The following is a 12,321-nucleotide window of genomic DNA, read 5'->3' as shown; positions in this document are numbered from 1 at the left end:
AAACACACCCACACCCCCTTGTGAAAGAAATTTGTGCTCCTTTTTTTTTTATTATTTCTTTCTTTCTTTATTTTAAATCCTTTGTAAAGATATGAAAAATGAATACGCGTATTCAAAGAACATGATGTGCAGAACTTGCCCAGAAAAAAATTAAAAAAAATATCAATAAAAAATCATTAAAATAAATTTATATTAATCAATAATCACTTGTTATAAAAATTAAATGAATAATTGTTAATTTGAATTAGTCTTTCATTAATAAGTATTCATTTAAATTTTAATAATAATTTATTTTAAATTAATAATAATTTATTTAAATTTTAACAATAATCAATCTTTTGAGAGATATAAATTTTCTTGGCGATCCTTGATTAATATTTTTTTAAAAATTTAATTTTGGCAGAATATTATAATATAAAATTTATAGTGATAATTACATTGTTTATAAGCGGCTGACCTGACGTTTTGTATCACATATAGCAAATGCGTGTAAGAGAAATAGACGCAAGAAAATTACCAACTCATGTTATTTATGACTTTTAAATGCTGACAATAATTGTGATATTTTATATTAAAAAATTTATAAAAAGTTATATAATTTACAAATCACATTATACTTTTCCAGCGCTTTACATGACTTTTCATTTTGTATTTTAGTCTTCCTTTATACTTTCCACTAGAGATATATGTTTTCTTCCAATCTTTTTCTGGATATTTTAACACGGTTTAAGTGTTGAAAAAGTGGGTACAATTTAATTGAAAAAAATAGAATCTCATTTGTTTCAGATACGGGAAAAAAAAAAAAAGCAGACGTCTAATCTAATCTAGTTTACATAAAGCTCCTTCAAGCAGCATTTCAAAAGATCAGGATCATATAGACTACCTCTGTTATCAATCAAGAATAAACGTAACTAAGTGTAGTTGATATTTGGAAAATAATTTTTCCTGTTTTACTCGTAATTAGTATAGGTATTGGTCTTATAAAAAAAAATACAGGTATTGGTCATAGTCCACCATAATTTATTGTTTTAATTCCTTTATTACTCTAATTTATTGCTCTACGTTAGAGGATATTCCCGACATATGATTTATAGTTTTATACTTTGTATCGGAAAAAAAATTATTTATACTACCTTCAAAATACAGTGAACAAAATAAATTATGTCCAGTGAAGTAAGTATTCTTTTCACTTTTGCTTATCATTAAAAGAATAGTAATATTTGTTTTATGTAGAGTGGGAAACTTTGAGAATTGGGAAATTTTATATAAAAATATTTTTCAGTCCAGCCTGTTTAAACTCTAGAAGAAAAAAAAAAAATCTAAAACCAAGCTACTCGTCTAAACTCATATTTAGTTTAAGTCTAAAAAAGTGGGGTATTTTAAATTTTTAAATTGAATATAGATTTTGAAATATATGTTTTAACTTTAAAATTAGTGTTCATACTATTTATTTTATATTTTAGAATATTATAATTTATATCTTGGACAATAAAAATAAAATATTATAATATCAAAATTAATTTTAAAAAAATAAGAAATAACTTTTGAGCATGAGGGTGAGTCCAATTTATAAGGTTTGAGCTTAAAGAAATGGTCGATCAACTACTCTTGCACTTGAAATTGGGTAAGTAACGGTGACAGAAACAAGATAGGAAGGGTGGGGGTCAAATTTAAAAGGAAAAATTGCATATTGGTTATATGGAGTAGATCTATTTATAAATATATTCTGCAAAATTTAAAAATTACAGTAAAGTTCTTAGGACTCATTTAAAATTAAAGTGCAAAGACAAAATTATCTTTATTAAAAATATTTCAATCAATGAATTTATAATTATTTCAGTAGTGATCTACAATTATCATCTTAATTTTTTTACAATTATAACTTTACATATTTATTATTTAAATTGATCATGCACTTCAAGTTTACTATTAATTATATACAATTACCTCATCAATAACTTACAACTATCACTTTAATATTTTACAATTATAACTTCACATATCTAAATAATTAAATTAATCATTCATTATTAGCAAAGTTTAATACTAATTATTTATAATTATCTCATTAATAATTTACTACTATCAATGAGCAGCAATTTACAACTATCACTTCACTATTTTATTACTATAATTTTACACATTTAATTATTAAATTGATCATACATTACCAAAATTTTTTTAACACTAATTATTTACAATTACTTCATTAATAATTTACAATTATAATTTTAACTTTTTACTATCGTAACTTCATAAATTTAATAAGTAAGGATGATATTGTCTTTATATTTTAATTTTAAATTATACTTAGGTCTTCAGAGACCTGGCTGTAATTCTTAAATTTTACAGGATTTATTTACAAAATAAGTTTGCCTCACAAGACCTGTACATAATTTTCCTCATTTAAATATATGTTATTATATTAAAATATTTTTATAATATGAAAAAAAAAATCACAAGATAAAAGTAAAAAAAATTAAGGATCAAAAATTTCTGTGAAGTATATATAAAAGATTACAAATTACCTAAATTCAATAATAGATTATTATTTATATATCTAAACCTAAAAAAGTTTATTCATTTATTTTTTTATTAGTAGGGCCACAATTGAATTTTTTAATACTTTCCTTCCTCCTTCCTTTCTCTCTCTCACCCTCCCTCTCCTTTGATTTCTCAACCCCTTCCTTCCTTCACTTACTTCTGCCCAGCTTTATCGTCATGCCTGTCCAAAGTACGTCGTCATCGCTGCTCGCACTCTCATTTCCACCATGATAAGGTTGTGCTTCAAGACTCAAAGCTGTCGACCTGTGTAAAATATGGCCGTCATGCCTACCACATGTCGCACGCGGATGGAAGTTTTTTTGCACCTATAAACTATTTACTATTTTTTATATAAGGAAACTACATGTATGCGAATGGAAGAGAGAGAGAGGGAATGGAGAAACATGTATCAGGTCCAACGGGGATGAGGGAGATGGCACACACTTCCTCTCTCCTCCACTCCTCATCGAACAAATTCTCTCTCTCTCTCTCTCTCTCTCTCTCTCTCTCTCTCTCTCTCTGTGGTAGCGGTCACACTCCCTGTTCAAGCACACACTCTCTATGCATAGGGCGAACGTGATGCCGCATTGGGGGGGGGGAGGTACAGGAGGTTTGGGAAGGTGAATGAGGCCACGAGGGAGGGAGAGGGAGACGAGGGCGAGGGAGACGAAGAGTGTGAGAAACACAGTGCATGCGTGTGTGTTCAACCCAACCAAGGAGGCTAGCGACAGTGCAAGCGAGCGTGCATGGGTTCAACCCAACTGAGGAGGCATCCATGCTCATCTGGTCCAGCCCATCCGTAGCCAATTGCCAAAGCTGTCATGGTATTGGTGAGGATGAGGACCAAAGAGAGGAGGGAGAGAGAGAGAAAGTGAAGGAGAGAGAGGGGAGAGGGAGATTGAATCGAAAGGGGAGAGATAGGGGAAGAGGGGGAGTGAGAGACGAGAAGGGCAAGAGGGAGGGGACGATGGAACGAATTGTAGAGAGAGGGAGAAGGAGAAAGGAGAGAGAATGAGAATTTAAAAAGAACAATGTGGGTCCACAAACAATATTTTTTAATAAAAAGATTAAAAACTTCATATATGGCCCTGCTAACAAAAAAATAAATGGATAAAATTGCAGGATAACAAAACAATTTTTGTTTAAAATTAAAAGATATAAATAACTTATAGTTAAATTTATGGTCATTTACAATCTTTTTTATATATTTTAAAAATATTTTTGACCCTTAATTCAAAGTAATAAGTGTATGTATTAAAAACTCTTTTGGACAATTTAAATGACTTTTAAGAAAAATTATGTTTAAATAGAAGTATTTTGATCAAATATATGTGATTTAATAATTAGATAAAAACTGGATTGTAAGTTAAAATCTTAGAAGTAAAAAGTAAATGCACTAAAAATTCTTTTAGGTAATTTAAATGATTGTTAGAAAATATCTATATATAAATAGAAGTATTTCAATCAAATGTATGTGATTTAACAATTAAATAATAAGTGGACTAATAAATTAAAATCTTAGAAGCAGGAAGGGGATTTGTCTTTTGTAACTATTGATTTTGTGAAGGGTTTGAGTAGATTTTTAAAATAGAAGACATGCATATGTAATTAAAATAAAATAAATAAGAGCAGTCACAAGCGAGAGTTTGATTTAACAGAAGGAGTTAGTCTCTTATAATATAAAGAATTAAAATTTACTTTTTTTTAAAAAAAAATGCTTACATGTAATGCTTCAAATTGAATTGTCTCCGTTAAGAGAACACTTGTGAATAATAAAAAAATAAAATAGAAGACAGATCAATGTACTTTACTCACATACTACCTCCTTTTAATATTATAAAATATTTTTAATCGAGTTACACCTTTAATGAGTTAGTTAATTATTTTTAAAATTATACACTCTTTACATATTTTCTTATTTATTAGAGTGTCTCTATTAGAAAATTTTATTAATTACATCCCTAATTAAAAGTATTTTTTAGCATATTACATTATAAAAATATTTTATATTTTTTAATGGAAGGAGTAAATGTTAAGTTTTACTTTTTTTGTTGATAAAAAGGTAATATTTATTATGCATCAATAAAAAAAATTATAAACCAATATAGTGTAATATACAAGGGTATCCAGTGATGGATCCAAAAACATTCATGTGAGAGGCCAAAATACAAATTACATAATAATAAGGGGCAAGAATTAATTTTAACATTTTTTACAAGTAAAAATTAAGTAATTTTAACAAAAATTTTGTGGCATGCGGTGCTTGCCCGCCAAATCAATTAAAAATTTATAAAAAAAATCTATAATGAATATACAACGATATATTATTGATGAATAGAATAAACTAACTATAATGCATATAATATAATGAATATTAAATCATTTGCTTAGTGTAGTTATATAACATAAATTATATGCGCAAAAATCCCGATTAAATTGTAGTTAGAGGTTCAAGTAAAGGTTATTTTTTTTAAAGAATATTTTCATCCATGATAAAATTAAGTGGCCTGACTGATTTTAATTAATTATCTTTTTTTTTGAACGAAATAATTAATTATCTTTTAATATTTGTAAATTAGTTATATTTCTCTAATATTCAGGAGCCAATGCATATTTGATGAGTAAGGATTCCCTCTTCTTCCCTTCACCTCCGGGCTCCTCCTCCTCCTCTTCTTTTTAACCATTAGATCAAGATTTTAAAAAATATTAAAATATCAAGTTATAAAGATTATTATTTGATCTCCCATAAAACTATCATTAAAATATTAAGTTATTAAAAAATAAAAACATAAAATTCAAAATGCTAAAATTTAATATGAACAATTAAACAATAAAACAAAATAAAATATTTTATGTGAGATTAAATCTAAACTGTCCAGATCCTAGCTAATGGTTAAAAATTAAGATGAGGAGAAGAGAATGGGAGTTTGTCTTGTGTTTAGTTTTTCTAATGATTTTGATGGATTTAATGTAAAACTTAACACAGTACTTAACAGGTGATGCAGCGATTTACTACAGCAATATCTTCATCGCGCGGTTGATCCACCGGTAATCTTTGTTGCTAGCATCATAAATTGCCATTTTGATATGCTCTTAACTTCTTATCTCTTTTTTGGTTCCTTTTTGGAAGCAAAATATAATATATACAATTACGCTGCGCTCATCTTCCGATACACCTCTTGTCGCTCGAAAAGGAAGAATAAATTACTACTTCAAATAATATTTTCTTATGACTGATTCGGATCTTAGAATCAATCACACAACAAAACGGGTAAACTTTTGGTTATCTCAAATGGTTCATCCAAATATACCCCTCTCGGCAGCATGCCTGATGTTTCCTGGAGCACTCGTTAATTAAAATTTCCCACTCAAGCCACACCGACCTTCCTGGAGTTCTTTGAGAAGGTTTAGCTTTGACGTTGGCTTTACACATAAACTCTCGCCTGGAAAGGAACACCTGAGATGATAGCTTTATTATGCATATAAATTAACAGTGACTTGGCAGATAAAACTTCTCTTTGTAAATAATTGATCCATTTCATAAATGCTGGCACAAGTGATAGAATAGACTGCACTGCGTGATTTTGCAGCATCAGGCATGCTATTGATATGGGCAATCACTTACCACCCTTCACTCCTTTGAACTCTAATTTTTTTTTAACACAGATCAAAGTGGAAGTGATAGGAATTGATGCGGGACATGGAAATACTTGGAAGAGGTTTCTTTGCGATCGTCAGCAGAAACATGGTTGTGTAACTTATTGTGAAGGTTTATGAAATAGAGAGCTTGAGTTGCCATTTTCAGATTTATAGTCTGTGGCGGTCGGCCAGGGCTTATTGAAAAATGGGAATTATCGTCTTGCACTCCCTCCATCCCAAATTATAAAACACTTTTAGACAAAAACTCATATACTAATAAATTTTATTAAATACAATTAACAACCTTATCTTTTCAAAACAAAAATATAAACTTCTAAAAATACCCATCATTTAATACATTAAAAAGAAAAAGGATGAAAATTAATTATAGAGAGAGAAATAATAATATTGGAATTGGTACATTTAATGAAATTTTAATATATTCAAAGTTTCTTATATTTTGAAATGAAAAAACTCTTTCAAAAGTGCCATATAATTTGAGACGGATGAAGTATATGAAGTATTTAAGATGTGCCTGATAGATGGGGAGTCCTCATGTTCTTAATCGCCACCGAACACGCAATTGACATTTACTAAGAATAAAGAGCCAATTGACAGAAATGCATTACTGGAAAATGATTACTGGTCATTAAATACAGATGGGTCCTTTCAAGGCTTGCCCCTGGATTCATTCACAATTTCGCTTCCATAAAAATACCAGAGAGCTTAAATATTACCTTTGAAGAAGCTCGTTTCCCTCCGGCTACCCTCTCATCCAGTCTCCATTAACTGCCCATCCAATGGTGGGTGTTCTCCATCTGTAAACAAGGCAAATAGATCATGCTTATTGCAATCATCTATGAAAATAGACCGATGGTTCACGCACATGTTTATATATCCAAACAAGGCAAATGGATGGATGGATTCGCCTTTGTTTACACCCACCAACCTTTTATTTAAACTCACACCCCATTTATAGAGTTAACATTCTTCTCAAAATTTCAACCCAAAAGATTAAATTACTAGATATTCTGTCTATTCACATAATGCTAGTTTTCGCATCCCACCCCCTAAAAGAATGAAACAAGTTGGAATATTCAATATAATACAGCATGAATATGCTGACGGTATCTGGTCATTACCACTTTCACCATCAGATGCATCTGCAAGCCTCGCAATAGCATCAACAAGTGCCTGCTCATGCTCCTGCATGAACAACAATTAGAAAAGCAATAACATTGGAGCATGAATGTCAAGATAAAAAAAAACGGCAATAAGTTCAGAGATTATACTTTCAGCATATTCTTAGCTTTCTCAAGTTCCATAGGATCTGGTTGGCTCACAGCAAAAACCCTCTCCACCTGTTAAAGTAACCACACCACCATAAATGACAAATATTTCTTACTCCCCATGAAAATGCTTAAACATGCCACTCACCTCTTTAACCAGTAAATCTGTACTCAGCAACTCAAATTCATCCAATACTCTCTTCACAATGCCATTTTGCGGGGGGTGAAATTCTCTTCTGGGCTGAGCCTTCGGGTGTCCTCTCCCTCTTCCAGTACCCCTAGTATCAACACTGCGGCTAAAAGATTTCCTAACCCCATGGCCTTGCCCAATAGGACCACCCCTATGGAGTATGCCTGGATCTTCATCCCATCGTATATCCTCAGGTGATATCTATAACCAATCACGTATCAACATCCTAAAGATGGAAATTACCATCCTCTCGGAAAATCCTTGTTATTGCAGATATTCTTACTCATTAAATTTTAACTGACCACAGCTTCAACTTGATAATAACCAACAGAAAATTTAAATGCATATTACAATTCTGGAAATTCTCAAATTCTTACCCATTATCATTCATATGATAAATAACATAAGTTGAATCATTATTATATGCATTAACTACAAAAAAGAAAAAAGAAAAGGAAAGGAAATACTATATCCACTGGAAAAGTGACTCTAAACAACTTCAAATCATGGGGGCAATAAAATTCCATTTGAAAGAGAAATTCTAAATCCCTAAATATTATTAAATCTTATTTGAAGTTTTACACGGTATGCATGAGTAACTAGAAAGAAATTCCACAAGTTGCTTCTTATTAAGTACCAACATAACAAACTCCAAATGCTGTTGTATTATTATTTAAAAAGTCTGATTGACGCTCAAGCACGTGCAAACATTGGCTCAAGTTTGTCACCATTGTGGTCATATATGAAAGTAATGTATTGAGTCCTATTCTTTGTGTCCCGAGGCTTAATATTGTTGCATATTAATATATCTAGCGGTATTGCTGCACTGAAATTAGTAGCAAATAAATTAAAGTAGCATTTGTATTGATGGATTTAAATTTAAAATCTTACATTTCAATCACATGTGATTAAAATCCTTTGTTTGGGCAGTTTAAAAAATTTAAAATGAAGAAGAGAAATGAACTGAGGTTCGAAACAAATATGAAAAATTGGAAATGAAAAAAAATGTTTGAAGTTATTAAAATTTCAAATAACTAGGGTGTAAATGAAATTTAAAATTACAAAGAAATTAAAATTACAATTTGAATGGATTTGGATTTGGAAATATATAAATTTTTGTGTATCCAAACAAAGGATTTGGTTCAAAGCCAAAGCCAAATCCAAATCCTCATTAATCCAAGCACACCATAATAGTAATTGTTTCACCCTATGCTACAAAAAATAGAAGTACCTCTTTGAGATCAACCCATTCCCAGGTTTCACTTGGTGTGTTAATGTCATAAACCAATGCATGACGGCCCTGAAAATACTGGGAATCCAGTAAGAAGGAAGTATAAAACACTAGAATGATCTAGTGGTGAGGGGCGTACGTAGATATAAATAGACCTTAGATTCATCAAATCTCTACTTCATTATATAAAAGCCAAAGATATGAAAACCTAAACATACCTCCGCAGGGTTGTAATCAGTTATGACACCCTCGTAAAAATGGTTGTCTTCAGGCCATCTAGTCCAAACTTTCTTCCCAATCAACGGATCAGAAGCGGCTGCTTCAGCAGGTGCATTAGATGGACGGGCATTAAAAGAACTGCGACTTGCCAAATGCCTACCACCAGCAGCCCCAGCAGGATACTGCACAGACTTCACTGAAGACAAACCAGGTAATGACTGAACCTGGCACCAAAATCAGCAGAAAATGTTGTTCAAAAAAGGGAAGCCAAATATGCATGACATTTCTTTGTACTTCTCTATAAAAGAAATGAATCACAATTCTTGGTCCTAAAGCAGCTCCTTGAAGGCAGCTGAAAAAGTACGTTGAAATGCATAGAGCTACTACTAGAGCTGTTAAAGTTCACATCACTTCATGTGCAAAAAAGAAGGTACCGATTGGGATGTCTTCTGTTTCTTACGAGAAGCAGAAACAGTTGGACTGGGCAAAACGTCCTGAAGAGGTTGAGAGCTGCTGCGAATTGAAGGTTGGTAACTACCAGTTTGTCTCCACTCCCTGCTTGCATTTCCCATCACAAATCATTGAATAAAGAAAAAACCAACAGTAGTCCACAATAATTTGGCAACATCATAGCAAATGTTGAAAGCAACACTATACCGTATCCGGTGGATAATTTCATCAGCATTTACCCTTGTAAGAAGCTCTCTGTGTTCATCATCTGAAACCCTTAACTCTTTCCTCAGCTCAGTTATCAAGCCCTCTTTCTCCTGATGAATACATGAAATGGTAAAGATTTAAAGCAGAAAACTACAAAGATAGTATAAGAAGTCATGGAAGAAACTAAAGAAATACCCAAGAAAGAGCATCAGACTGGGCTTTGAAAGCACGCAAGACAGAGGAGTAAGCTTCTTGCTCAAGTAGGTGAATTTGATCCTCCATGTCAATGTACATTCTGAAAGGTGGGAAAGAATCTATAGCAGATACTGCATTGCCAGAAACAGCTAGCTCTCAGAGTTCTGCTTTGATTTAGAGAAAGATGATCATTATCAATAACCAAAGTTGTTTTACAGATAGGAATTCACAGAAAGCTAACGTATATGATGAGAGTAAGAATTTCCATTGTTTTTTGTGACATATAGTGGCTTGTGTATTCAACATAGAAAGGAATGTCATAATATATATTGCCCATTTTTAGGGGCTTCCAATAATTTGAGGGTCCCATACCACAGCGATCACTTTTTAGATTTCCAAATTTTGGTCAATCCTAAAAGTCTACCAAAATGCACTGCTCAAGCTACAAGCAGGGTTCTATTGAATTCGTCACCCAGTATGTCAACTTAAAAGGAAATAAAGGGAGCGGAGGTCAAACAATAAAGATTCAGGATAACTAGGTTCCGAGAATTTTTTCAAAGTTTAAAAATCAGTGTCAATGTGATACACTGGTGGTAACAGACGGATCCCCTTCTTTTTCGTCATCATGATGGTTACGGCATTTAAACCCAGGACATGAAGGTCCAATTACAGACAAACTTTGCCAGTGAGATCCCATTCTTCTATTGTGCAGTAAAGCAATACACTCCCTTCAAGTTCAAGCTTTAGCTCTTTACGAACTAGCTCTATCATTTAGCACACTGCACACCTCGTAAAAGATAAAACTAATCCCAGTAAGAATTTCACAGCATATTAAGTATTCCTGAATTATAATTTCAGGTATTTCATATTTGCATATCACTGCTGCACACAACTTTACCAATTGAAGCATCTTTATATAAAGACAAGCTGGTAAGATTTGTATCTTTATGAGCTTGCCCGGTCTTGGCACAATGCATCCCACTTATAACTGCCCCAGTTAGAATTTTGCAACTAAATTATGTTTGCAGCTGCAGATAAGTATTTGCTCCACCCCAGTGCATTGATTCACATGAGAATTATATATCCAGTTCATATAGAATTGATATACCTACGTTGCAGTGAACGAAATAGTAGCATGAACAACGTAAGAGATACCATATAGGGAATTGGATATAGGAGATAGAATGGTACCTCCGCATTTAGACACCGTATATCAATTTCCGATCCTAGTATTACATAGAACACGCATTTTTCTCCATTCAAAGTCATTCACGAACAATATTTGGATAAACAGAAAATATCTTGCCCATTGTTTCTATCATTTACGGTTTCTTCTTTTTCTTTTTTCTGGTAGACGGTTTCTTCTTCTTCTAATTCCTCTCTATACCCTCTTTTATCAGCTCTGTTGGAGATTTTAAGCTCCCCGTGTAAAAGAATATAAAGAAAATAACCCTAATTCTATTTCGTTTATGTCCTTCAATATCTCACTTAATCAAGACGGACAATAAACACTGCAAGACAAATTAACATCAAGACCGCATTACCGACTTGGACCAACACAAGCTTCAAAAACCCAAACGCTTTCAAACGTTTAGTCAACAGTTACAACGAAAGATAGAATCCTCGCCCGACCACTAAAATCATAAACATAGTCGCAGAACAAAACAAGAAGAAATATTTTCTTGAAGAAATTGGCCGGTCCCAACAGACAGTTAAAAATAAACGATAAAATTGTATGGGGATCAGGTACCAGTACCAGTAACATCCAGCAAGCCTCCTCGCCCTGATAGGATAATTCGAAGCGCGCAAGAAGCACGGCAATGTCAATCCCTATAGATGAAAGTTAGAGCATGTATGGACTACACTGGGCTCTGATTGACGAGGCTGAAGTTGTATACAGTGCGCAACTAAGGACGGAGCAGGCGAAGAGAGCAAGAGCGCACGAAGACTCGAAGAGCTTAGGCGGGTTTTGGGGACAGGGCTTTAGCCTTTTAGGAGACAGATGAACCTGAGACCAATTGGATACACTGACTAGGTTTTATAGAATGAGTTGGCCGGCTGAAAAGGCTGTCTTCCTACGTGTCAAGTCGTTTTATCCCGTGGGCGAATTATTACATTCTTTCCACGCGTTACTATTTTTCCTCTTAAAAAAATTATACTAGACGTTGAGGGACGATGTGTGGAAAAAATGTTAATAATACATAGGTAATGAAAATTGAAGATTTTAAAAAATTATTAATTATTAATAATAATTATTAATTTATTTAATTTAAAAAACTGAAAATATACTTTAACATATGTTTTCAATCTAATTTGTTTGACAATGGTGTTAAAAAAAATTATGTTAAACTCTCATA

The 12,321-nt window shown here is 32.3% G+C and overlaps 1 protein-coding gene across 4 annotated transcripts; it reads right to left on the bottom strand.

Moving 5' to 3' along the window:
- Window positions 1-5,709: 5,709 nt before the first annotated feature.
- LOC129297982 (protein EMSY-LIKE 1-like) lies at window positions 5,710-11,977 on the bottom strand. 4 transcript variants are annotated; one of them, XM_054936355.1, is made up of 11 exons: window positions 11,721-11,977; window positions 9,965-10,128; window positions 9,770-9,879; window positions 9,547-9,667; window positions 9,112-9,336; window positions 8,894-8,971; window positions 7,621-7,863; window positions 7,476-7,544; window positions 7,326-7,389; window positions 6,921-7,001; window positions 5,710-6,001 (listed from the first exon to the last, which is right to left on the bottom strand). In XM_054936355.1, exons 2-10 carry the CDS (start codon window positions 10,061-10,063, stop codon window positions 6,955-6,957), a joined length of 1,056 nt encoding a protein of 351 aa, XP_054792330.1. In that variant the 5' UTR covers window positions 10,064-10,128; window positions 11,721-11,977; the 3' UTR covers window positions 5,710-6,001; window positions 6,921-6,954. The 4 variants fall into 4 exon arrangements, with proteins under 4 accessions (XP_054792330.1, XP_054792332.1, XP_054792333.1 ...); XM_054936357.1 differs by having other exon boundaries at window positions 5,710-5,987; XM_054936358.1 differs by having other exon boundaries at window positions 8,894-8,962.
- Between the last annotated feature and the right edge of the window lie 344 nt (window positions 11,978-12,321).

This window comes from Prosopis cineraria, unplaced genomic scaffold, assembly GCF_029017545.1.
Source record: "Prosopis cineraria cultivar Desert tree isolate PC_DT_omini unplaced genomic scaffold, ASM2901754v1 PC673, whole genome shotgun sequence".
In the NCBI taxonomy this organism is placed as follows: domain Eukaryota; kingdom Viridiplantae; phylum Streptophyta; class Magnoliopsida; order Fabales; family Fabaceae; genus Prosopis; species Prosopis cineraria.
Note: the sequence above shows the minus strand (reverse complement) of the source record. Positions and strands in the feature narration are given on the sequence as shown.